The sequence below is a fragment of the Lonchura striata genome, unplaced genomic scaffold (genome assembly GCF_046129695.1).
Source record: "Lonchura striata isolate bLonStr1 unplaced genomic scaffold, bLonStr1.mat Scaffold_85, whole genome shotgun sequence".
In the NCBI taxonomy this organism is placed as follows: domain Eukaryota; kingdom Metazoa; phylum Chordata; class Aves; order Passeriformes; family Estrildidae; genus Lonchura; species Lonchura striata.
The window spans coordinates 1,500,613-1,528,585 of record NW_027461188.1 but is presented as its reverse complement, the minus strand read 5'-3'; the positions used below and the strand labels follow the sequence as shown (position 1 = coordinate 1,528,585).

The window sequence follows — 27,973 nt, the reverse complement described above, 5'->3', positions numbered from 1 at the left end:
GGCCCGTGCCGGGGCTGTTCCTCATCTCCGGCTTTCCCCTCACGCAGCCCGGGGGCGCCGAGAGCGCGGGGCGAGGCGGGGCCGTGCGCAGAGCCCGCCCCGAGCTCGCTGCCATTGGCCGCCGGTGCCGTCAGTCGCGGTTGCGGCGCGCTGATTGGTGGGAGCGGGGCGCGGCGCGGCCCCGGCGGCGGGCTGAGGGCGGCCGTGGCCGCGCAGCGCCGCCATTGGCCGAGCGGCTGTGCGGGCCCGGCAGCGGCGGCAGCGGCCGGAGCGCGGTGAGGCGGCGGCGGCGGAGCTCGGAGGCGGCCCCGGCGCAGGTGGGAGCCGCGCTGGGCTCTGCGGGGGCTCGGGGCTGGCTGCGGGCGGAGGGGGCGGCAGGGGGCTCCGGCGGCTCGCCGGTGCCGTGTCCGGCCCGTGCCGGCCCCGGGCCGAGGGCGCTGCGGGAGCGGCTGCCCGCGGTCTCCTTCCCGCCGGGGCCGGGCAGGAGCCGCTGCCGGAGCAGCGCTGGCTCGGCCCGGCTGCTGTGGGTAGGACAGAGGGGCTGCCCCGCGGCCGGGAGCGGGCGGGGAAATTCCCGTCGCCGGAGGTTCGTGTGCCCGGCGGAGAGCGAGGAGTCCTGTCAAAGTGACTTTATTGCCGAGCAGGGGCAGAGGCCGTGGGGCATTTGCCGTGCGCTCTCTGCCGTGGCTGTAGTCCGCAGCCTCCTTTTTATCCTCATTTTCCCGGCCGCATCTCCCTCTGCCTTTGCCCACCGGCTGAGTTCCTTGGAAGGTTCCGACTTCCCGATGCGCCTGGAGCCTGTCCTCGTTAATGTGCACCCTCCTTTTGTAGACCAGCCGATATTCATGGCTCTGTTAAGTCTTTGTTCTTCTCCTCGAAGTTCGGGAATGTAGCGGGACTTTGAGAAGCTCTCTGGGTCAATTTGTAACATTTATTGGAACTCATCTTTTCTCCCGTTACTTCCTTCTCTACAACTCCCTGGCTCTATCTCCAGGCAGATTCACTCCTTGACTCTGTTTTGTCCTTCCCGGGTCCTCTTTGGTTTTGGGATTATTCTCGGTGTCCTCATTCCCTGTCCTTTTGTCGCCGTTTGTGGATCAGGAGGCCTGGCTGCCACCTGCATGCCCTGGCTCAGCTGCTGGATGAGCTGCACTGCCAAGGTGTGGAGCATGGTAAAAAGATGAGAGTTGCTGCAGCACAGAAGAGGAGAAGCAGCATTCCTTTAACCCCTGGTGTGCCGGGGAGCCAGGAAAGCGTGTCCCATTCCCATCCTTTCCATGTTTGGACCAATACATAAACTGCTCTCCTATTTCCTTTCTTATCTTTTTCAGCACTTTTCCTTTGTCATCTCTTTGCCAACAGCAGTTTGAGTAATTTAGTTTTCCACAAACTCCTCCTTTTTCTGTTCACAGATAATCTGATCCCATCTCCTGCTGAAATGTTGTGTTCCTCATTTCAGTGGCTTGGTCGGCAGGAAGGTCAGGAGCTGGAGCTGTCTGGTTGGTTCTTATTCTGAGGACAGCTTGTAATCAAATTATGCCATTCAAATGAAAAATGGGTTCTCTGTCTCCTGATATGAATTTGTGAGAAACGCCAATCACTTGGTTTTTAAAATGTTAGAAGTTTAATACTAGTAAAATGGTTATAGAAGTAGAAATACAATTAGACTACTAAAAATTTAGGGTTAGGACAATTGCAAGACATTAAAAAGCAAAGACTTACAGATGGACAGATGCTCTCTTGGGTGCTTAAGCCACAACAAGAATACCTTGTGAATAAAGGAATCACCCCTAAAAAAATACACTGTTGCTTATTCTTATATCCTTCATGGTTATGCATACATTTTAGTTAAAACAAGAAACTCTGTCTGTTTTATGTCAGCTATTTTTTTTAATCCCCATGGCATCCTCCAGTCTGAGCATGGCCTGAAGAAATTAGCTTCTTCTAGTAAGAAATCCATAAATTGCTCTTCTCTGGAGAATGTAGGTGTTCCTAGAGCGAATTTAGGTGTTCTCATTCCTTAACCCCGCCCCCCCCCCCCCCGCCACACACACACATGCATGTTTTCTCTTTTAACTGCTAAAGCTTAATTTTATCTACAAAGCTACGTTTACCGTACTATTAAAATGTTAATACAGCACAAGTTATCATTATAACATAATACATGTAGTAACTATCTGCACAGAGCCATATAACATGCATTTTTCACAAAATCGTTTTGGTTCCCAGGGGCTGGTCCATGGTGTTGTAGGATTTGTTCTGGTGGCCTTCATCTTTTCCCCATGTTTGGGTGCTCCCTCAAGCTGGGGCTGCATCAATTGATCATTTTTTTCTTAATCCTTCATCATATACTTGAATTCCAGCTGATTTCCCTGAACTTGTTGTAGTAGAAACCCCAGTGCTCTGATACACCCTGTACAGCACAGACAGGGACAGCAGATGTTGGAGTGGGCAGAGGGATGATCCCCCCCTTATTTTAGTGAAGTTTTCCCAACATTCTCCATTTGCTGTTTCCCTTTGCAGCTTCAGCCATTTCTGTTGCAGAGTCAGAGATCCTCAGCATGGGCTCTGCCTTCAGCTGTGCAGATTCCATCTGTGCAAGCAGGCAGAGCTTGGGGTGAGGGGCAGAGGGAATCAGCCAATTCCTGCCCCAGGCAAGAAGAGCCAGGTACATTGTCCCCAGTTTGCCCCAGCAGTGTTAATTTGCATTTCTGAAGCTCCTCCTGGGTGCCTGGAATGCAGCTTCTCTTCCACAGCAGCCTTCAGCAGCCTCAGTTGTGCCCCCCCCACAATCTTCTGCTTTTTTTTCCCCCTTCAAATCATCTATTTATTGTTCATGAGTTAAAGGGTCACCTTTAAATCTCATCTAGTTTTGATAATTTTGAAAAACTCTAATCACTTGGTTTTTAAAATTTTAAAAGTTTAATAATAATAAAATGGTTATAAAAATAATAATACAATTAGAGTTAGGACAATTACAAGACAAAAAGAGCAAAGAATTACGGACGTCCAGATGCTCTCGGACACTAAGTCAAGAAAAGCATGACTTGTGAACAAAGGAATCACCCTTAAACCAAGACACTTGTTGCATATTCATACATCCTTCATGGTTATGCATACATTCTGTTCTAAACAAGAAACTCTGTTGTATGTCAACTGTTCCCTTTAATCCCCTGGCATCTTCAAGTCTGAGCAAGGCCTGAAGAAATTAGCTTCTCCTGATAAGAAGCCATAAATTCCTCTCCTTTGGAAGATTTAGGTGTTCTTCGAAGGGAGCATCTCATTCCTAAAAAGAAAACTCCCCCCACATACATAATCTCTATTTTAACATAATGTTGTAACCTAAAACTACACTTAACACAATACCTAAGGGAATTAATACAGCATAACTTTCTAACGTGACACATATAATATTCATTGTAACATTTGCGAAAAGCCAATCATAAATATGCATTTTTCACAATCCCACCTCTTACTGCTCAAGCCAAATGATTTATAAAGAATATTTCCTGTCCTCTTGATTTCTTTGGACTCTGTTGGTAATCAAATAAAACATGGGATTAAACAAAGAAGAAATATCAAAACACTTGTAACACATAAAAGGAAGAATCCTAATTTCTTCCACCATCCCATTCTCAATACATTACCCCACCTGCTAGTTTTTAACGTTACTTTCCCATTTTTGGACTGATACCTGGGTCTTAATTTTTTTCTGATATCCTTTGTTTTTTCCAGGATGACATCCTCATTGCCATCTATTTTCAACAATCTGTACACCCCATTCTTTAGCCAATAAATAGCGTAAAGCCAACCTATTTTAATGCACTGCAGGTGATGTTTGGCTTTGCAGACTCCATATTAATTCCAATGCCTGAGCAGCTTTGTTTATTATCTTCTCTATAACCGCTTGGAGTAATTTAATATGACTCAGGATATAATTTGGGGTTAACACAGAGCTAGACTGCTGTGCTTGTTTTACCTTTTTTTTTACTAACTGTCTCTTTACCGAATCTTGGACTATATTTCTAAGATCAAATGTAAAACAAATCCATCTCTCTCCTTTTGGACATTCCATGCCCCAAGTATTACTACTTTTTCCTAAGTTCTTTGTAATGTGATAATTTTCCCCCTTTTTCCTGCAGATACTTAATTTGGATGGGTTATAACAGTGCCTGTTGACATGGGTGTGTGTAACAAAAAGGAACTTTGGTTTCTTTCCATGTGATACTTTCTGTAGCATTTGTGACACGATCTTGCTGCTATCTCAGAAGGGAAAAGACAACAAATGAGAGACAGAAACAGGAATGACAGAGGTCTGGCATGGCTTATACCCCCACCTCCCCTGCCTGTGGGGTTGCTGCCCACAGCAGGTACGTGTGATCTTCTCCCTGGTGAGTACAGTGCTCAATCCAGGCTTGCCCTCTGTTTCCCTTGTCACTCCTTTTTTACTCATTTCCAGGCAAATTGTTTTTGACACCTTTTAACTGTGGTTTTCCACCATTCCTCAGGTATCTCTCAGTCCACAGGCATTGATAATCCCCATCTACAAAAGCAATTTATTACTTCAGTTTTTGAGGTCTTTCTGTATAGGGGATTGATTCAGTACTCAATACTTCTTGCCACGAGAACATAGATTTTGTGAGCTACAATGCCAATTATTCTCATAATTTAAACATTCACTTATAACCCAGCTGCCATGTCCAATATGGGGATGAATCAAAGTATACAGCATAGTATTAATGGCAATTTCCCTTCTTCCCTGTACAAGTCACAGGCTAAGGCCAGACTATAAGAACTCTTTGACTCAAACACTGCCGACCCTCCTGTTTGAAGTGGCAGTGTTCCTCTGCCAAGGAGGTGTCGGAGGCGTCTCAGGGCTTATTCAGGCAGGGCTTAGAACCAGTGATGCAAGCTTTGCCTTATTTCTCAGTTAGGTGTTATTCTTTGTACCTGCCTTGGATCATTTGGGTCTTCCCAAACCATTACCACCCAGTCCTGGTTGAAAGTCAATTTGGTATCACCTGGTTTAGATGTGATAGTCCATTCCTCACGTTTCTTCACAAATTCTTTTATTTTGCTGGCATGAATTCACCCTCTTTTACATGGTTGGGATTGCTGCTTTAGTAGTACCTGGAAAGGACTTCTTAATAACACAGTGTTAAAAGAAAAGAAAAACAATACTGCATTAACTTTCACCATTAGTTTTCTTCAAAACTTTCTGGGTTTAACTAAAAACTTTTTCTATAGCTGCTTCTTCTTCTTGTATCCAGCTGTGCTAATTGCTGCAGAGGCCAATTCTTCTTCTTGTGAGCTATAATTAGTTAAATAAAAAAAGACTAGCCCAAATTTAACACAAGATGTATCACATCTCTTGGTTTTTTGCTTTTTAGGCAACATCCAACTGTTTTAGTCTTACAGACCCATTCTTCAGAACAAAAGCCTCCTTTCCTTAACAACAAAAATCAGAAGGAAAAAAAAGAAGTCTTGTTTAAGAAAATAAAGCACATTGTGAGAGTCAGCTATCTCTGCTTTGATCTTATCTCTATTGGTGGTCCAGCTCTCCCTCTTTTTCACAGCTTTGCCTTTGACTGTACTTCCTCACTCCCCTCCCCTTGTTGTCACTCTGTCTAGCAGGAATGGGGGAGAACTTACAAATAGCTGCGGTATGGGGACTTTGGGGTGTATTTCGCTCTCCCTCTTTCTCTCTCTTTCCCTTTCTCTCTCTTTCTCTTTTTCTCTCTTCTCTATTCTCCCTTTCTCTCTGTTTCGCCCTCTTTTTCTCTGTTCACATTTCAACATCCACATTCCAATATCAGTCCACTTTCTAACATTAGTCCTACATCCTGGAGAGGTGAGTCTGCCAATCACCTCTCCCTCCTTTTTCAACTTCCTTACAAATTTAATTACTTTTGTTATGTGTGTTCTGCAGGCCTTTAATTCATGGCACCCTCCACCAAGGGCTACCAGCTACCCACAGCTGACAGTGCTAAAACTAAAGACTTATTTTGCTGTCACAATTTTCCATTCACAAGCTTGAAAGGGTTGTAGGAACAAGGTAAACAAAAACTTACTTCTGAAGTGATCTTGCCTGCAATAAAAAATTTAAGGCAATGCTTGTTAGTGCAATATAATTTGCAAAGAAGCCAAGGTTTGATTTGGGAAGGGCATCTGAGGACACAGAGCATGAGTTTTACAAATCTATAATTTGAAGAGGGAATAGACAAAATGTGGATACAATGGGGGAGACAGCAAGTAAGGAATTTATCTCTGCAATACTCTCTTTTTGACTGCCAGGAGACACTCTCTGAAGAGGTTCTTATGGTACAAACAATAACTGGATGGGAAGAGGCACTCTTGAATTTACGCTTTGGTGTCAAAATAGGAAACTGCCCCTGAGCACTGCAGTGCTGGAGCACCCTGCCTGCAAACTCACCAGAGGCAAGCCACTGCTGCCACGCTGCAGGGCTGCCTGCAGCACAGAGGGAACCATGGCCCAGCCCTCCCTGCAGGCCTGGGCAATCCACACAAGGAATCACAATTGCTTCATAGCTCTCTAACTCATTCAAGAAATAGGAAACTGTAGTAAACAGAGATCTCCCTCACCATCTTTTTCATATGTGTGTGTCACACACCCACTGTGATGCTGGAAGTAATAAATTGTTTACATTAGAAGATACTGAAACTTTTTCTTCATTTAGCTTTGTAGTTTCCCTTTTCTATATGTAGCCACCTCCCATTCTGGGAAAAAATGAGCCCTATTTTTTTACAAGTGTTTTGTATGCACAATTTTATTTGCTGTTCTAGATACACTGCAAGTATTTAGCACTTCCAGAAAAACTAGCAAACAAACAAAACAAAAAAACTAAGAAAGCAAAACACATTTGGGTACATGAAAAAGGACTGGTTGGAAGGAAAATTGTTTCTCATTGACCTACCAAGCAGTTGGTGTTACCTTTAGTTTAACTTTACACACTGAGAACACTTGATTGAACAGCCTGCATTGACTCAAATTAATAGCAGGTTTTGCTATGTCACAGCTGTAAACTAGTTTTTCAATCCTAGAGTACAGTAAGTTATGTATTTCAAGATAAAAATCACAATGCAAATTGGAAGAAATTTAGTACTGCATCAGGTGTGCACACAATTAATTTACCTCTAGAAGTCAGTTTATGACTTTCCTCTACTAGGATTGCAGTAGCTGCTATAGCTTGAATACACACTGGCCAGCCTTGATTTACTGGATCCCACATCTTTGATAAATAAGCCACGGGTCTCTTTACTCCTCCCCACTCTTGAAACAAAACCCTATGAGCTACCCCCTTTTTTTCATTTACATACAAATGAAAGGGTTTTGCTAGTGAAGGTAAGCTTAAAGTTGATATTGGGGCTAGTTTTAACTTCTTTTTTCTTAATTTTTCATTATCCTTTTTGATCCATTTTATATCATCTCCCTCTGTCACTTTTTTTTATTCAAAAATTTTACTGCCTGTGTATATCCTTCAATCCACAATCTATAATTATCCCAATAATCTGAGTATCTTTCTGATTTCCCCCTTTGAAGAGGGAGGGGGAAGGGATAGAATCCCTGTGTTTCAGTCTGGGTTGAGCTTCCAACTACCCTTACTAAGCAAGTGTCCAAGATATTTTACCTCTGATTCTACAAATTGCAGCTTCCCTTTTGATACCCTTAATCCTTTTTCCCCAAGAAAATTCAAAAGCTTTATAGTAGCCTCTCTAACTTCAGCTTCAGCTTCCCCAGAAAGTAAAAGATTATCCACATATTGGATAATTTGTATTTCAGGGGGAGTGGGGAAAGTTTGTAGTATTGTTTCTAAAGCTTGTCCAAATAAGTTTGGGGATTCTGTAAGCCCCTGTGGTAGTTTTGTCCATCTTAATTGCTGTTTTCTCCAGTTAGTGGGTCCTTCCATTCAAAATCAAAGATAACTTGCTCTCCTGGGCTAATGGGCAAGCCCAAAAGGCATCTTTAAGGTCCACTACACTAAACCACTGATGCTGGGGAGGAACTTTACTGAAAAGAGTATAAGGATTTGGTACCACTGGATAGCGGGTCTGAGTTCCTTTGTTAACCTCCCTTGAGTCTTGTACCAGTCTATAGCTCCCGTCAGGCTTCTTTACTGGGAGTATTGGGGTATTATGGGGAGACATACAAGGTTCTAATGTCCATCCTTTATTAGTCCTTCTATTACTGGCTTTAAACATTCCCGTCCTTCTAAAGATACAGGATACTGCCGTACATGTATGGGACAATTTTTTTTTCCTCAGTTGTAATCTTTATGGGGTCAATATTTAATCTTCCCCTATTTCCCTCCCCAGCCCAAACTTCCTTGTTAATTCTTCTTCCATCCTCCTGGCCTAGTTTTAAAAGTCTAGCTGTCATCTTCCCATCTTCTGGAACAACCCCTATTCCTAATTTCACCTGTAAATCTTGTCCCAATAAATTGCTACCTGCCCCTGGGACCAAGAAAACATCCCTCATCCAAAATTTAGTTTCTCCCTCTATTACCACATTTTTAATAACGGGTATTGTGGAACTCTCTCCTTTTGCTCCTGTTACTATTACGGTATCTTTGCTTACACTATAACCTTATGGAATATTTAACAGAAAGGTTCATTCTGCCCCTGTGTCTACCACAAATTCCAATTCTTCTTCTTGGGGACCCACTCTTAAAATTATCTCAGCATTCCCCACCTGGACCCCACCTGCGCCCCCCCTCGGCCCCATGGCCCCGCGAGGGGAATTTGGGGAGGTGGGAGTGGGGCAGCGCCAAGGCCGGGCCCCCCCGCGCTGTCCTGGCGGGAGCGGCTGCAGTGGGGACCGAGTGCGGGCGGGAGCGGCCGAGAGCCCAGCGCTGCCCCAGCCCGACCTGCCCCAGCTCCATCCCTGCCCCTGCGCTGGGATGCTGTGGGGCTGGGGGGAAGAGGGAGCCGGCAGTGGGTGCTGGGCCTGGGGGCAGGAGGAGAAGGGAATGAGAAGCAGGCTTGAGGAACAGAATGGTCAAAGGATGCAGGTGGCAGGAGAGGGTGGGATTGTGCAGGAGAAGGAAGAATAGCAGGAGGAAGAGGAGTGTGAGGAAGAGACACAGGAGGAGGAGGAGAAGGAGCAGAAAGAGGAAGCAGCAGACGGTTCCACCCCTCCCTGTGTCTGCAGCCTCCCCCCAGCCCCAGGAGCGGTGCTTCCCCCACATGCAGCAGGTGACTGTGGAGGGGGATCCACGACTTTTAACAGGGTGAATCTTGGTGTTTCTGAGCTTTCTTGGGCTAAATGTTGGTGCTTTGGTTTTATGTGGCAGCTGAATCTTTATCTTTTGAAGGAGGTTTTTGCTGACTTGTGATGTTTGGGGAGTTTTTGATCTGTGTCTTGAAGTTTGTGGGATTTTTGGGCTGAATCTTGGTGTTTTGGAGGTTCTTACAGACACAGGATTCCCAATGACTTCCTGAGATGAACTTGGGCAAGGAGGAACCTCCAGTCCAAGGTGCTCTTCTCTTGTTTTTTTCCCCAAACCAGGATTTGTCATTCCCTGGGCGTGGCTGGATGGAGGAGGAGCAAAAGCCCCGGAGATGCTGCAGGAGGAGGAGCTGCAAACCCAGCCCAGGGAGCTGCAGGGAGGAAAGAACCCCCTGAGCCAGGAAGGCGGGCGGAGATCCAGGCGGAGCTCGGAGCTGGTGGAGAAGCCTCATGGCAGGGAGAAGCCCCACAAGTGCTTGGAATGTGGGAAGAGTTTCAGCCAGAGCTCCACCCTGATCTATCACCAGAGGATCCACACTGGGGAACGGCCCTTCGAGTGTGGGAAATGTGGGAAGAGGTTTCGGACCAGCTCTGATGTCCTCAAACATGAGCGGATTCACACAGAGGAGAGGCCCTACCGCTGCCCCAACTGTGGGATGGGCTTCAACCGCAACTGCAGCCTCATTGTGCACCGGAGCATCCACACCGGGGAGAGGCCCTACGAGTGTGGGAAGTGTGGGAAGGGCTTCAGACACAGGTCTAGTCTGATCAAGCACCAGGTGATCCACACTGGGGAACGGCCCTATGAGTGCTTGGAATGTGGGAAGAGCTTTGGGTGGAGCTCTGCCCTGAGAATACACCAATGCTTCCACACTGGGGAGAGGCCCTACGAGTGTCCCCAGTGTGGGAAGAGGTTTCGGACCAGCTCCAGTGTGCTCCTACATGAGCGGAGTCACACAGAGGAGAGGCCCTACCGCTGCCCCGACTGTGGGAAGGGCTTCAAACACAACTCAAGTCGCATCAGGCACCGGCGTATCCACACTGGGGAGAGGCCCTACGAGTGTGGGAAGTGTGGGAAGAGCTTCTCACAGAGCTTTCACTTGACCCAGCACCAACGGAGGCACCACTAAGTGAAGCCCTGTGAGTGCCCCGAGTGAGGGAAGAGCTTGGAGTGAGGGAAGAGAGTGAGGGAAGAGCTTGGTGTGCTGCTGCAGCTCCATCCCCCATGGGAGGATCCGGGCTGGATGATCCCCAGTGACCCCCGTTGGGCAGAGCCCTGGTGGCCCCATATGGGGAATAAAACAGAGAGTAAAGCAATGGAGCTGATAAAGGGGCCCGATATCTGAGGCCTGACTGAGCAGAAACTGTGGGAAACACAGACATAGTTTAAGTCTCCCTGGGCAAGAAGAGGGGACAGTGGGGGGTGTTGCTATCATGCTGGCGTGGTAGTTTGGAAGAAGGGTTTTAGAAAGGTCTTGGGAATGGGAAACTGAGGAAAATATACATTTTTGTATGCCCCATTCTTTTGGGAAAGTTTCGCTTCAGCATTTCTCTGTGAACCCCCTTCTCCCCACCCCTGAGCAGTTCCCATTTGACCTGACCTCTGGGTTGATTCTGATGCGCCTAAGCTGGACACTGTCTCCATTGTTTAGACCTTATCTCTTAATTTTGCTATATAAAACTCTATCTGGGCAGTAGCCCGGAGTCTTTGGTCCCTGCAACCGTTCAGGCAATACAATCTCTCTGGACTGTATACCACTGACCTCTCTTCGTCTCTTTATCTCCATCCCTAGCGGCGACCGAGGCACGCTGCCGCTCGGACCGTGCTAACCCAGACGCTGCCTGGTAAGCCCAGGGCAGCGGGACCACGACAAAACCCCGGCCCCTGGAGGGGACAGCTAGCCGGAGGGTCCCGGGGGGCCGGGGAGGGCCGGGGGACAGCTTCAAGTGACCCCCAAAAGCCGCAGGGGGTGGCAGGGGTGTGACAGAGGGGATGAGGGGGTGAGAAAGGGACAGAAGGGACATCAGAGTGTGGGAAACCACAGACTGAGGTATTGTTTATTAAGATATATATAAATAAGTTAGGAAACGGATTTGTGAGAAATCACAGACTGAGGATAGGAAACAGAGGGTGAGAAAATACAGACTGCTTACAGACTAAGGTATTGATTAGGAAACGAGGATACGCAAATAGCCTGCGGACACAACATTTGCAAGATAAGGAAACCAAACACTTACACCTGGGGACTGACGATACAAGATAAAGATAACCCCCATTACTCACAGATTGCTTACGTAAACAAAAGGAAACTGCAAGCTTAAACAAAGGAGACCCCTTGGGAATTTATTGAAGGAACGGGATAAAAAGGAGGGCTGTTTGAATGAATCGGCGCGGCAGAGAGGGAGCAGAAACACCCCCGCCGCCCAGCGCTGTCTTTGCTCATATCCTACTTGCTGTAATTAATAAAATTCTAATTGGATTATGATCCATTGTGGCGTAAACTTATAACAATTTCTGGTGTCGTGACTCGGATAAGGAACGGTGGGCTTTGGTCCTCTGGGGAGGCGCCCCGCGACATTTCGCGGTCCCGCGACATTTCGCGGTCCCGTGACCAATAGCTTACCCTAACCTTACCGACGAACCTAAAGTCTAGGATAATGAGCAAAGGAGAGACTGGTAAAATCCCATAAAAATCCTGTGCACGAGAGTCCGGACGAAGACGCAGGACACGTAAGTAGTGAAATTATTCGCAGAGCGAAACTGTTCGCGGTGAAATTTCTCACGGGTTTTCCGTTCGGGCGGGATTGGGTTTCCTGGAATATAACGAATGAGAGGTTCGATATACTGAGCCAAGCAAGTGTGGACTCTTAAGTACTGCGTTTTCCATCTCCCGCGAGGGACTGGGCCAGGAACAAGAGGAGCGAGTGCATGTGTGTGTGGAGATATTCCAGAAGATGGGGGCGAAGGGCAGCAAGCCTTCGACTCCCATGGGAAGGGTACCCACTGTACCGAAGGATACCCCTCTGGCATATATCTTAGATAATTGGAGATATTTCCCTGGAACCCTAGGGAAAGATAAGCAAAAAATGATAGAATATTGTACTAAGATATGGGGAGGGAAGAAGATTTCTAAAAATGTCTTTTGGCCAGTCTGTGGGTCAGAAAAAGATTGGGTAAGACAGCAGTTAAACCTCTGGGTAAATAATAAAAAACTCCTTAACCCGGAGGAGAGACAATACGCGGAAGTGTGGCTGGAAAGACCAGGAGCTGCACTTTATCCGCTGAATGAAATAAAAACTAAACATAAGAAAAAGAAGGAAGAGTTAGACAAAACCCTTCTAACCCTCCCTCCTTACATCTCTCCTCCTGTTCCCGCAGCCCCTCCAGAGGTCCCCAGAGCACCCACTCCCTCACCAGAGTCAGAACAAGGGTCTCCCCCCCCTCCTAGACGCGTAACTAGAAGTCAAAGAGGGGAAGCTCAGATGTACCCCCTAAGGGAAATACCCATGGGGGGACCTCAACCTGTGATCGGATATATTTCCGTCCCCTTAAACTCGGCTGACCTACGAGATTTTAAAAGAACCGAGATGGGAAGCTTAATTGAGGACCCACTCGGAGTAGCAGAAAGACTAGATCAATTTTTGGGACCAAGCCTTTATACTTGGGATGAGATGCAATCTATCCTTGGTCAATTATTTAATACCGAGGAAAGAGATATGATTAGACGAGCAGGAATTAGATTGTGGGATACTCAACATGCTCAGGGACCTCAAGCAGATATTAAATGGCCATTCCAAAGACCTAATTGGAATAAGCAGGATCCGGCGCATAGAACTCATATGCAGGACCTGAGAACTATAGCAATTCAGGGGATTAGAGAAGCAGTACCCCGTGGACAGAATATCAATAAAGCATTTAATGAAATGCAAAAGAAAGATGAAAGCCCTACTGAGTGGCTGGAACGACTAAGGAAAGCCCTTCAGCTGTACTCTGGGGTAAATCCAAACGACCCTTTAGGGCAAGTGCTCCTCAAAACTCAGTTTGTGGCAAAATCATGGGAAGATATCAGGAAGAAGATTGAAAAGTTAGAGAACTGGCAGAATAGAGGGTTAGATGAATTATTGAGAGAAGCTCAGAAAGTCTACGTAAGACGGGAAGACGAGAGCAGCAAGCGACAAGAAGAATGATGGTAGCAGCAGTCAGAGAGGATCGCAAAGGGCGAACTGGTGAACACAGATCTGCTAGAATGAAACAAATAGAAAAGGAACAGAGGTGTTGTTTTTACTGTGGAAAAAAGGGACATATAAGGAAGAATTGCAGAGAAAGGATCAGAGATGAGGAAATATTGAAAACAGAATAGGGGAGTCAGGGGCTCTATATCTTAGGGGACCGGAGTCATCATGAGCCCTTGATAAAAGTAAAAATAGGTCCCCATAAACAAGAGTTCACCTTTTTAGTAGACACTGGGGCTGAAAAATCAACTATTAAGCAGATACCTGAGGGATGTAAAGTTTCCCCTGAAAAAGTACAAGTAATTGGGGCAAAAGGGGAACCCTTTAAAGTAAGCAAAATCAAAAATGTGGTATTCGAAACTGAAAATAAATTTGGAATGGGTGAACTCTTGCTCGTCCCTGAAGCAGAATTTAACCTGTTAGGACGAGACTTAATTATTGAATTGCAATTAGAAATTAAAGTGAAAAATCAAGAGTTGGCAGGGTCTGCTTATCCTTTGACCGTGGATGATCAAAAACAAATTAACCCCAATGCCTGGTACTCTCCGGACACAATTAGTAGACTGGAAATGCCACCGATTAAAATCCAAATTTCCGAACCTCACATACCTGTGAAGGTAAGGCAATATCCCATATCCTTAGAAGGACGAAGAGGATTGAAGCCAGAAATTGATCGATTATTGGCACAAGGAATCTTAGAGCCCTGTATGTCACCTTTTAACACCCCCATTTTGCCTGTAAAGAAACCAAATGGGAAATATCGGCTCGTACATGATCTAAGGGAAATAAACAAAAGAACTATTACTCGGTTCCCTGTGGTAGCAAACCCATACACATTGCTAAGCAAACTAGGACCCCATAATTCCTGGTATAGTGTGATGGATTTAAAGGATGCTTTTTGGGTCTGTCCATTGGCAGAAGAATGCTGTAATTATTTTGCCTTTGAATGGGAAGACATAGAGACGGGCCGGAGACAGCAATTAAGATAGACCGTGCTCCCCCAAGGGTTCACTGAGTCCCCTAATTTGTTTGGACAGGCCCTAGAAGAGCTCTTAACAGAATATCAAGTACAAACGGGGAATGTGCTGCTACAATATGTAGATGATCTGCTCATAGCGGGGAATAATAGGGAGAATGTAAGAAAAGAAACCATTCGACTCCTAAACTTTCTTGCACAAAAGGGACTACGGGTATCACAGGAAAAGTTACAATTTGCAGAGGAAAAATTAAAATATCTGGGACATTATCTGTTTAACAGCCAGAAGATACTAGATCCAGAGCTGTCTTGGTTCGACAAGACAGGAATCTGCGAAGGAGGGCTAAAGCCTCCTGTGCAATGGAGAAGGTAAACCCCCTCCCTCTGAATTACTAGGAGTTTTAAATCAAAAGGCTCTCAGGCAAAGATATGGGAATGGGAGTAACAATTCTTTACTAGGAGAAAACTAGACAACAATTTAAAAAGGCAAATGCAATCGGTACAAACAAAACCAGTGAAAAAGTCCAGAACCTGAGGATTCGGGGTGCCAGTAGCAGTCCTGCTGGGATGATTGCTCCCCTTGCAGTGGTTGATGAATTGCAGCTGCAGTGGTGATCTTTTGAAGGGTATAGTTTTCCTCTGAAGATCTGGTGGCAGTGGGGCCAGTCTTCCTCTGCGCCGGGGTTGCCTCCAAGCTCCGCCGCCGCCGCCTCACCGGCTGCTTCTCTGCGAGTGCCGCCGAAGAGAGCTGCTTCTCTGGCAATCCCCCCAAGTAAAGAGCTGCTCTGTCCCCAAAAAGGTACCCCCTTATATCCAATAAAAGAGTGCTTGGCTTCCCCCTCTGGGTGGAACATCTCACAATAGGATGGTGTTATGTTACCAGCCCTGCATTGAATCAGTCAATGGCCCACTAACAAACCATTACCTCTTAGGAGCAAAATCGGTTCTTGGAAAAGATAACAAAACCTGCCTAACAGGTTTGCCTTCAACAGATGGCAAATAGAATACAAGCTTATCTTACAACCTAGGACAAGAGCGTATTAAAGGAATTCTGGAATTACCTATGCCTGTCACTAAGAGGCAAATTCAGCAGGCATTAGGGCTATTTGGGTATTGTAGACAATGGATAGAGAACTACAGCTTTAAAGTTAAATTCCTATATGAACAACTGCTTAAAGACAAAATACCCAAGTGGACTCTTCAGGATCAAGAGCAGTTTGCCAGTCTCAAAAGGGAGCTAAGCCAAGCACCAGTTTTAAGTCTCCCGGATTTAAAACGGCCATTCCATTTATTTGTTAACATACATGAAGGAACAGCATTCGGAGTATTAACTCAGGAATGGGCCGGACAAAAGAAACCAGTGGCATACTTATCAAAGCTGTTAGACCCTGTGAGCAGGGGTTGGTCGAGTTGTTTACAGATCATTGTTGCTGCTGCCCTATTGCTTGAGGAAACAAACCGCATTACTTTTAATGGAGAAGTTGTCTTATATGCGCCTCATAACATCAGGGGAGTGTTACAACAAAAAGCAGAAAAATGGCTTACAGATAGCCGAATATTAAAGTATGAGGGAATACTTATAGAATCCTCTAAATTATCTTTAAAAACTACTGGAGCAGTTAACCCCGCTGAGTTTTTATATTCAGGAGAAGGTAATGAACCATTACACGATTGGTTTCAAACAATTGAACAACAAACACGCATTAGGTCAGACTTAGAAGAAGAAGAACTACAATGTGGAGAAGTATTATTCATAGATGGGTCATCACGAATAGTAGAAGGTAAACGATTGTCCGGATATGCCATCGTTAAATGGGAAAAAGGGGAATTTAAGACAAAAGAATCAGGCCCCCTGAGTGCCAGTTGGTCAGCTCAAGCCTGTGAGCTATATGCATTGTGGAAAGCATTAGTGTTACTGAAGGGAAAGGATGGGACTATATATACAGACTCACGTTATGTGTTCGGAGTAGTACACACCTTTGGGAAAATATGGGAGGAAAGGGGATTTGTTAACTCCCAGGGAAAAGAACTGATACACCCGGAATTAATTTGGCAAGTTCTGGGGGCATTGAAAATGCCAAATAAAATAGCAGTTGTACATATAAAAGGACACCAGCGAAGTACAAGTTATCAAGTTAGGGGAAATAATGCAGCTGATATAGAGGCAAAACGAGTGGCAGGCAATTATAATATAATTTTGACTATGCAACAAGTACCTATTAGTAAAAATTTGAGTTTTTAGTCTGCGGAAAAAGAAAAACTAGAACAAATAGGAGCTAAGGAACGGGATGGGAAATACATATTGCCAGACGGGAGAGAAGTCTTGCCAAAGGGCATAGCACTTGAAATATTTTCAAAAATACACAGTAAAGCACACTGGGGAACTCAGGCGTTAGTTGATCATTTTAATCAACAGTTTGCCTGTATAGGCGTATATAATATAGCAAAGACAGTCACGGCAGCCTGCGAGACCTGTCAAAAGGTTAATCAAAACAACATAAAACAAAGACCTCTTGGAGGACGTTCCCCCGCATACTGACCATTCTCACATATGCAAGTAGATTTTACTGAACTACCTAGGGTGGGGCGTTACAAATATTTATTAGTAATGGTGGATCACTTAACACATTATGTTGAGGCTTTTCCTACCTCCAGGGCAACCGCTAACCAAGTCACTAAAGTGTTACTTGAACACGTTATACCTCGATATGGAGTACCTGAGGTAATCGACTCAGACAGAGGAACACATTTTGTATCAAAAATTGTTAAAGATCTGACAGAAAACTTGGGTATAAAGTGGGAATACCATACACCATGGCATCCACAAAGTTCAGGAAAAGTTGCAAGGATGAGTGGAGAAATTAAAACTATTTTGACTAAATTAATTATAGAAACCAAATTATCATGGATTAAATGCCTACCCATGGCACTATTAATTCTCAGAACCAGACCCCGAGCAGATGTAGGAATATCAGCATTTGAAATAGTGTATGGAATGTCCTACAGAATTGAAAGCCCACAAACGAATGTTTTAATTAGAGACCGTGTGATTAATGAATATGTTTCATAATTAGCAAAACATCGTAACCATCTTTGGGAACGTGGACTGATTGTGCAACGACCCCCATTGGACTTAAAAATACACAACGTTAAACCTGGGGATTGGATATTGATTAAAGTGTGGAAAGAAGAAACCCTAAAGCCCAATTGGGAGGGACCTTATCTTGTTTTGTTGACAACAGAAACAGCCGTCCGGACTGCTGAGCGTGGATGGACTCATGCCAGCCGCCTTAAAGGCCCAGTAACGAGACCTCACTGGAAAGTAATCAGAACCCCAGGTGACACCAAGATAACCCTGAAAAGATAACATAATGATAAAGACGTTATTTGATTTTTTTGCTGCATTACCTTTTGGTATAAAGTGTGTATTGCTGTTTATATATGCTATAATTACTTCTTTTTTTATCTATTATATATGGAAGCGTACAAAGTGTGTAGAAGGAAATTGCTAGACATATGTAGCCACACCATAGTGAATATAGAAGGTATGCTGATGTAAATAATATATATGTACTCTAAATATACGAATTTGTGGTAATGATATAAACTGTAATTGTTATCCGTCTGCTTGTTTTAGGTATAAGGTATGCCAAGATAAATGGTGAACACACTGTGAAGGTGGATACCTTTCCAACGAACCAGTCCCCCTTTGTGGTTGAAATCTTGGCTATAAAGTGTAGAGGGGAAGTACTAACTGTGTCTTGCTTTGCCCCATTAGTTCAAGCTGCAAAGTGGGAAGCCTATATAAAGAGGCAGAAATCCCGAAACAGCTGTTCTCCTGAAGAATTCCCTTGCTGCCGAGAAGATGATACCCCCCGTGACTCGACGCAACCGAGTCGACGGGCGAGGCAGAAGAGGAACAAACTGTGGAGAAAAGAACCAGGACAATGGGACGCAAAGGCAGCAACGGCCGAACTTCCCCAGGATTGGTAAAAATATACTTAAATTGGCAAAATTGACAGACACCCTTTTTCCTGGTATACCGTTAGTCTTGATATTGAATAATAACCCAGGCAGAAGGGGGAAATCCACATGAACCATTTAAATGGGAACTAATATCTTGGAAAGGAACGAGAACAATAGCCACTTTTAGCAACCCAGGTCCACCTGAATTCATAGTAAAACTTTGTGATTTAATACCAATACACTGAAAAAGGACCTCCATTTTATATATGCCCGGCCTCTGGACCGTCTTACTGTAATTATCCTGGACATTATTATTGTGGTTATTGGGGATGTGAAACAATAGCCTCGGGCTGGTCGGTAAAGGCTCCTGATAAATATATAAAAGCAACCTGGACTCCTAACGGATGTGTGCCTGAACAAACAGGTGTAGATCTTACAGGTCTGTGTAATGTAGATTATGTAGCTCCTCGTGACAAGGAAGTCTGTACCTACATCAAAGTTCAAGTATTACATCCCCTAGAAGACAAGTGGTTAGTGGGATGAACATGGGGAATATGGGTCTATGGAGGAATTCCTAAAGACTTGGGAGGGCACTTTCTCATAAGAAAAGTTAAAATACCACATGATTCACTCCCTGTTGGGCCGAATAAAGTATTGAATTTACCCACTTCCCCTACAAAAAAGACTGTCCCCACAAGTGTTATAACCACTCGTCCAAACTCCCTATCAGTAACAGATCGAATAACTAATGACAGGGTGACAGTTAGGGATTCAGGAGTGTCAAAATCCAAAGACCCTTTATGGGATTTAATGCAAGCCTCTTATAGTGCCCTTAATGAAAGCAAACCAAATATAACTAAGGAGTGCTGGTTATGTTATAATGTTAGACCACCATATTTTGAGGCAATTGGAAAACCAGATAAGATTCAATGGTCTAGTGGTTCAAACCCATGAGAATGTCCATGGAATTACCAAAAAAACCATACGCAAGGAATTACTATTCAATTAGTAACAGGTCAAGGAAAATGCATCGGTACAGTGCCCAAAGATTATCAGCCTCTGTGTAACCAAACAACAATAATCACTACAAAAACTATAGAGAGACACAAGAAGAGAAATGACAAATGGGCTATCCCAGCACCAGGAGCTAAATGGGTTTGTTCAGACACCGGAGTAACGCCTTGCCTATCCCTAAAAGTGTTTGATTAATCTCAGTTTTGTATACAGGTGATTATAGTTCCTCGTCTGATCTATCACACCTCTGAGGAGGTGTTACGCCACTTTGAAGGAGACCTGAATATACAAAAACGAGAACCAATTACGGTGGTAACCTTAGCTACACTGCTGATAGCGGGTGGAGTTGGAACAGGTACAGGCATAGCCTCCCTAGTAAAAAGTCAGGAACTACAAAGTTTACAGATGGCTGTAGATGAAGATTTAGCGAAAATAGAACAATCTATCCAAAATTTAGCCACTTCAGTAAAGTCTTTATCAGAAGTAGTACTGCAAAATAGAAGGGGATTAGATCTGTTATTCCTAAAAGAAGGAGGATTATGTATAGCTCTAATGAAGAATGTTGTTCTTTTGCTGACCATACAGGAGTAGTCCAGGATACTATGTCTGAACTCCAGAAAAGGTTAAATCAACGTAAAAAAGATCGTGAGGCGGGCAGGTCATGGTATGAAAATTGGTTTAATGTTTCACCTTGGCTAACCACTTTGTTATCTGCCTTAGCAGGACCACTGATTATATTGATTCTGGGACTTATATTTGGGCCTTGTATATTACGCTGTATTTTACATGATGGTAAAAAACAATTTGACATAGCTAAACTACTTGTTTTAACTACGAGGTCAGGGGCAAAATATAAAAGTGCATCTATTGATGAAGATGAAGATTTTTGTGAATGTGTTGTGCCACGTGGGGGCTACGCCTATTGTAATTGTGAAGTATTACCTTGTGAGTGCTATGATAAATGTTGGGATTGTGGAAAAAGGTTTATTTGCAATGCCGAGGGTGAAAGCAGCGTCTAATAAACAATAATGGGATAAAACAAGAAAATGGGGGTATTTGTGGGAAACCACAGACTGAGGTATTGTTTATTAAGATATATATAAAAGTTAGGAAACGGATTTGTGAGAAATCACAGACTGAGGATAGGAAACAGAGGGTGAGAAAATACAGACTGCTTACAGACTAAGGTATTGTTTAGGAAACGAGGATACGCAAATAGCCTGCGGACACAACATTTGCAAGATAAGGAAACCAAACACTTACACCTGGGGACTGACGATACAAGATAAAGATAACCCCCATTACTCACAGACTGCTTACGTAAACAAAAGGAAACTGCAAGCTTAAACAAAGGAGACCCCTTGGGAATTCATTGAAGGAACGGGATAAAAAGGAGGGCTGTTTGAATGAATCAGCGTGGCAGAGAGGGAGCAGAAACACCCCCGCCGCCCAGCGCTGTCTTTGCTCATATCCTACTTGCTGTAATTAATAAAATTCTAATTGGATTATGATCCGTTGTGGCGTAAATTTATAACAAGAGCCCTCCAGGGAGGTGTTCTGGTTTGAAAGCAAAACCAGTGAGAGACTCCAAGTCAGAAATACAATTTATTGGGAAAAGTGAAAAGGACAAAACTACATGCAATAATACAAAGGGAAAGACTACTGACAAAGTCAGAATACAACCTGGCCAGTGTGCTGGTAGCAGTCCAGATTGGAGTAGCTGCAGTCCTCTTGGGATGGCAGATGTAGTTGCTGTGTCTTCTCAGAGAACCTGTGAAAAGGCTCTCCTCTGCCTAGAAATCCCCAGTTTTATCCAGGTGGGAATGCCTAGCTCCTCCCCTTGGGCAGAGCATCTCACAATGCGTCATTATGAGTCACAAGGTGTGTCCTTAATCACCTCCTCCTCCTGGACATCTCTGAGTCATGTGGCCAGGCATTGATGGGGCCATTAACAGCAGATAAGGAAAACTGCCCCAAGGCAACTCCTACTCAGATGGTAACAGGAAAACGTTTGGTTTTTTTTCTTCAGTCTTGGACAATATTGGATTGCTTTCTCTGTAATATTGATTAGTTAATAATCAATGAATTATTGATACTGGATCAATTTCTTTGTAATGGTTATTAATTAATAACCAATAATCAATCATGAATATTTGATTGATTTCTTTGTAATATTGTGAAAAATGCAGATTGAATGATGCGCTGCTATTGACTATTGATAACTCCCTGCCATTGATTTATGATAATCTGCTATTGATTATTTATAACTCCCTGCTATTGATTATTGATAACTCCCTGCTATTGATTTGGATGTGTGGAGATGAAGGAACAATGGGAATGGAAATCTCCTTTTTTTTCCTTTTTTCCCCATTTTTTTCTCCTTTTTTTGCCCTTCTCTCTCCCATGACAAAAATAAAGATTTGCTGAAAAATCGATAAAATGGGAAACAGAACTTTTTTAAAATTGCTTTTTTAAAAAAATTCAGTGAACAATTGGAGCTGGGTAATTGGTTCTTTAACGACTTTAAATTCGTGCTTTGGGTTTTTTAATCAATGCTTTAAAAAAGAACCTTAAAATCCAAACTGGAACAAACTCCTCCAGTGCCACCAACCCCACCGGTGTCCCCAATGTCCCCAAATGTCCCCAAACCTCCCCAAATGTCCCCAAATGTCTCCAAAGTCCCCAAATGCCCCCACATTCCCCAATTGTCCCCAAACCTCCCTAAATGTCCCCAAACTCCCCAACATCCCAAAATCTCCCCAAATGTCTGCAGATGTCCCCAAATGTCCCCGATCCCCACTCAGGATGCATCGGTTTGCGGGGATGTCACCCCCCCCGTTTATTCTGGAAATATTTGGGGACATCTTGGGGACAATGGGAGGACTTTGAGACACTGGGGACATTTGGGAACATTTGGGGACATTGAGACATTGGGGACATTTGGGGACATTAGGGAAGTTTGGGGAGCTTGGGGACATTTGTGGTTGGGGACATTTTTGGGGGTTTGGGGACATTGGAGCTGTCACATGAAGAGCCCCCCTGGAGTGAGAGAGAAGAGGAGGGGACACATTGGGACATTGGGGACACTGGGGACATGAGGACATGGAGATGAAGGGGGACACCGGGGACATTGGGGACACCGGTGTCACCTCCCCGCCGAGGGCCACAGGCGCAGGCTGAGCCCCCCGATGACGAAGGCCACCAGGGCCATCCCTGCCATGTCCTCCATGCTGGGCATGGTGGCACCTGTGGGGACATTGGGGACGTGTCACTGACACCCCTGGGTGGCACCGACACCCCCGGGTGGCACCGAGCCCGTCCTGGTGGCACCGGCCACCCCCCGATGTCCCCAGCTCTGCTCCTGATGTCCCTTAGGAGATCCCAGTCCTGTCCCCAGTGTCCCCAACCCCATCCCAGCTGTCCCTATCTCCATCCCTGTGTCCCCAACCCTGTCCCCAGTATCCCCAACCCCATCCCAGGTGCCCCCAACCCTGTCCCAAATATCCCCAACCCCTTCCCAGGTGTCTCCAACCCTGTCCCCAGTGTCCACAACTCCATCCCAGGTGTCCCCAACCCTGTCCCCAGTGTCCCCAGGCATCCCTGGTGTCCCAAGACCCTCCAAACCCTGTTCCCAATGTCCCCAAGTGTCCCCAACCCCACTCCTGATGTCCCCAACCCCATCCTGGTGTTCCCAACTCTATCCTCAATGTCCCCAACACCATTCCTGATGTCCCCAACCCCATCCCAGGTGTCCCCAGCCCCAGTCCTGGTGTCCCAAGACCCTCCACACCCCATCCCTGATGTCCCCAGTTGTCCCCAACTGCATCCCTGATGTTTTCAAGTCTCCCAAACTCCATCCCTGATGTCCTCAGGTGTCCACAAACCCTGTCCCTGATGTCCCCAATATGCCCAGCTGTGCCCAAACCCTGTCCCTGATGTCCCCAAGTGTCCCCAAACCCCATCCCTGATGTCCCCAGGTGTGTCCTCAGGTGTCCCTCACCTGCCACCACCACGGTGACCCGGTGTGGGGTGTCCCACGCCGCGTGTGTCACCAGGCAGCTGTAGCTGTCCCCCGGCACCGCTGCAGCCACACGCAGCCCCGCGCTGCGGCTGAAGGTGCCGTCGGCCGCACGCCGGTGCCCGGAGCTCCAGCTGGGCCCCAGGGTGGTCACCGGGCTGTCCCCCGAGGTGTCCCCCGGGTGTGGCCGGGTGTGTCCCTGGGCGCGGTGCTCCCAGCGGATCTCCACGTCCAGCGGGAAGAAGCCGACGGCGTCGCAGCGCAGCTCGGCCGGGAGCCCTGGGGACAGCTGGGACGGCAGCAGGGACACCCGGGGAGGGGCTGGGACACGGGACAGTGAGCTGGGGATACTGGGAGGGACTGGGAGGGACTGGGAAGGAACTGGGAGGGACTGGGAGGGAACTGGGAGGGAACTGGGACATACTGGGAGAAGACTGGGACATACTGGGAGGGAACTGGGAAGTACTGGGAGGGACTGGGACATACTGGGAGCCCTGGCCCTGCCCATTCCCGGCACTGACCAATCACGTGCAGCCGCAGCACCTGCTGCACCTGCCCTGGGGCGCGCTCACGGAGCAGACGAAGGCGCCGTCGTCCGACACCGAGAGCGGCGGCAGCTGCAGCGACACCTCCCTGGCGCCCCCCGGCGGCTGGGAGGACCGAGGAAACGTTCGGCCTCAGTGGCGCCCCCCGGCGGCTGGGAGGATCGTGGCCGTTCTGTGCCCAAAAACCCCCAGAACCGCCCCCCCAAAAAAAAACCAAAATGCTCCCAAAACCCACAAAAATCACCTGCTAAACCCTCCCAGAAACACACAAAAAAAGTCCCCAGAAATCACCCACAAAACTCCCCCAAAAAAACCCAAAAAATGCCCCCAAAACCCCCAAAAATCATTCACTGAACCCCCCCAGGACCTCCCAAAAAACCCCAAAAAATGCTCCCAAAACCTTCCAAAAAACCAATGCCCACAGCGCCCCCTAGCGGCCAGGAGGATCGAGGCTGTTCCCGTGCCAGTGGGGCCCCCTGGTGGCCGGGAGGACCAAAACCACCCACTGCCAGTGGCGCCCCCTAGCGGCTGGGAGGAGCAAAGCAGTTCCATGCCTGAAGCGCCCCCTGGTGGCCGGGAGGACCAAAGCAGTTCCATGCCTGCAGCGCCCCCAGGTGGCCGGGAGGACCAAGGCTGTCCATTGGCGCCTCCCAGTGGCCAGGAGGACTGAGGCCGCCCACTCCCAGCAGCGCCCCCTGGCAGCCGGGTGGACCTGACACCCCCCCTGCTCGGTGGCGCCCCCCGCTGTCCCCGCAGGGCTCCGCAGCCCCTCCCCTCACCTGCGCGGTGCCGGGGGGGCTCCTGTGGCCCCCCAGGAACAGCAGCACCCCCAGCGTGGCCTCGGTGCGGCGGGCGGCGGCCGAGTCGAAGGCCAGCAGGCGCCGTGTGGCGCCGTGGCGGTGCCACAGCCACTGCAGCGTGAAGGGCTCGGCCGGGGGCGTGAAGGCGCAGTGCAGCCGCCCCGGCACCCCCAGCAGTGCCCGCGTCTGCGGCGTCTGCGTGGACACCAACAGGGACACTGAGGGGTGGGACAGTGCGTCAGGGGTGTGGGGACATCGGGGACAACGGGGGGACATTTGGGATGTGGGGACATCAGGGATGTGGGGGACATTGAGGACACTGGGGACATTGGGGACAATGGGGATGTGGGGGGACATCAGGGATGTGGGAACATCAGGGACATCAGGGATGTGGGGACAATGGAGAGACACTGGGGACATGGGGACAGTGCGGGGGCATAGGAGACATTGGGGGACATGGGGACAATGTGGGGACATTGGAGACATTGAGATATTTGGGCCAATGGGGAGGGGACACTGGGGACATCAGAGACATCGGGGCTAATGGGTAGACACTGAGGACATGGGGACAATGCAGGAGCATAAGGGACAATAGGGGGACATCAGGGATGTGGAGACATTTGGGGGGACATCAGGGATAACGGGTGGACATTGGGGACATCAGAGACATCGGGGACATTGGGAACATTGGGACAGTAGGGGGACACTGGGGACAATGGGGACAATGGGGATGTGGGGTGTCAAGGTTTGTAAGATCAGCATGTATTCTATTGCCATCTGTTGGAGGTTGGGCAGTTTTCTTATCTCTTCCAAGAACAATGTCTCCCTCCGGGGAGATATCTTCTGTTCATGGACCATTGAATGACTCACTGCATGACCAGTAAAGTTACATCATCCCATTGTGAGATGCTCCATCCAGAGGGAGGAGCCAAGCATTCCTTCCTGCATAAAATCAGCACTTTTTGAGACACTGGCAGCCACTTCGCTGGATTCCCCGAGGAGCAGCTTCTTCTCTGCTGGATTCCCAGAGGAAGACCAGGCCCAACTACTACCAGACCTTCAGAGAAAGCTCCACCCTTCTAGAGATCACCGCTTCAGCAGCATTTCATCAGCCACTCCAGGAGGAGCAGCCACCATTTTAACTGGACTATTACCAACACCCTGACTCCTCAGGGTGTCAGGTTTCTGACTCCATCACTAGTTTTGTTTGTACTAACTGCATTTTTTTAAATTTAGTTTTTTTCCTAGTAAAGAACTGTTATTCCCATTCCCATATCTTTGCTTGAGAGCCTTTTAATTTTGAAATTGTGGTAATTTGGAGGGAGGGGGGTTTACCTTTTCCATTTCACAGGAGGGTCTTGCCTTCCTACACAGACTCCTGTCTTTTCAAACCAAGACATTGCATCAGCCCGTTCAGGGAAAACGGCTAAAGATGTCTCTAGAACTTCACTGCTGCTTTTGTAACTCTGGGTATACCACCTGAAGTAAAGGCAATGGCCCAGCTTATACTTCCTGCTGAGTTGCTACCTTTTTTGCCTTTGGGGAATTATGCACAAAACAGGTATTCCTCATTCCTCAAAAGGCCAATCTGTCACTGAACATGGCTCCCTCAAGCCTCTCCTGGTACAATAGAAAGGGGGGCCAGAGAGGACAACCCTTCCGAGAGACTGCAGAAAGCCTTTTATGTGTTCAACTTCTTGAAATGATCTTTGATGGACCCCAACTCCTGATTGTTTGACATTTTAATTGTAATTCACAATTGCAACAAAAGGAAAAATCCCTTGCCTTAGTGAAGGATCCAGGATCTGGTAAGATATTGGGGCTTTATCCTTAGGTCACCTGATGTCACCTGGTGTCACCACTGAGTCAGGAACAAGAGTCAGGCGACACATAAAATCTAACTCTCTCCAGGAGACTAATACTAATTTTATTAGGAACCCATTTCTTTTTATACACTGCTCCAACACCGGTAGACCTGACTGGTCCTTTAATCAACACACCTCACATGATTGGCTAATTAAGGAAACACCCTTTAGTAAACATCTTGTAAGAAAACAACTGTTCAAAACACCAGCTGCAAGATTGCTTTAATTCTTTCTCTCAGCCTTCTCAAAACTCCCCAGAACAATTCCTAGGAAAGTTTACCTGGCTTTCTCTCTGACCAGGCTGGGGTAGAGGTTTTGCTTGCATGTCCACAGAGAATGGTTCCAAGTGGATTCCAGCAAACAGCGTGAAGGCGTTTTGAGATTCTTTGACTGCATCAGTTACAGATTCACCTTGAACATCAACATTGGAGGAGAACCCTTGTGAACAGGACCTCGCCACCACATCAGCACCTGTTTAACCTCTAACAGACTTATGCCCTTGGGAAAACGGTTATGATTACCCAGTGGTATCAGGGCTTACAGGGCTAGATCAGCTTCTGGGGGATTGGAAACTTGGTGGATGGATAAGAAATTTAATTAAAATAGGCTTATATGTATTAGGATTATATTATGTATTGTTATGCTTATTCCTTGTATTTTATATTGTGTGAAAAAATTAATAGACAAATCACTTAAGAATGTATTTTTGTTTGAACAGATAGGGGGAGGTATGGGGAATAAAACAGAGAGTACAGTGGAACTGATAAAGAGGCCTGATATCTTCTTCTTCTTCTGCCTGATTGAGCAGAAACCATGGGAGAGACAGACACAGAGAAAGTCTCCCTGGGCAAGAAGTGACCAAGAAACATATTGTGAGACATAGTGATAAAATAATGTTACCAGGTGATGTGATGTCATAAAGAAGTGTAACCAATGGGAAATTGTTACCAAAAACAGAGCCCTATATAAGCACCATACAAGTGAAACTCTATATAAACACCTGGTACACTCAATAAAATTGGCTTCTGATCCCAACTCAGATGCCCCCGACTCTCCATCATTGATAACCCCTGGTCTGGGTGATCCCTGTTGGGTGGGGGGAAGGTGTTGGAGAGATTTCTTTCCCTTCTCCTGCTGTGATTTGGATGGTAATAAATTCCCTCCCTGTGCCCGGGCTGGGACTGTTTTGCCAGTGCTGGTGCTCGGGGCGGGATCTCTCCCGATCCTTTTCCTACTCCCGCCTTCCCTCAGCCAATCAGAGACAGCGCGGCTGATGACTCACCAGTTGCTGGGCAGACCCGCAGCGACC

General features: G+C 46.6%; 1 protein-coding gene and 1 long non-coding RNA gene across 2 annotated transcripts in view; both read left to right on the top strand.

Annotated features, from left to right (window-relative positions):
* Window positions 1–27,973, top strand: part of LOC110469778 (uncharacterized) — a gene marked incomplete at its 5' end in the record, with an annotated part of 706,345 nt that overhangs the window by 345,438 nt on the left and 332,934 nt on the right. The window contains 1 exon segment of the mRNA XM_077790762.1: window positions 9,705–10,367. Within this exon segment, the coding sequence (XP_077646888.1) occupies window positions 9,705–10,367 (663 nt within the window).
* LOC144248782 (uncharacterized) lies at window positions 4,151–5,449 on the top strand. Its single transcript, XR_013342048.1, has 2 exons — window positions 4,151–4,370; window positions 5,391–5,449. It is a non-coding gene; the product is annotated as an uncharacterized LOC144248782 (long non-coding RNA).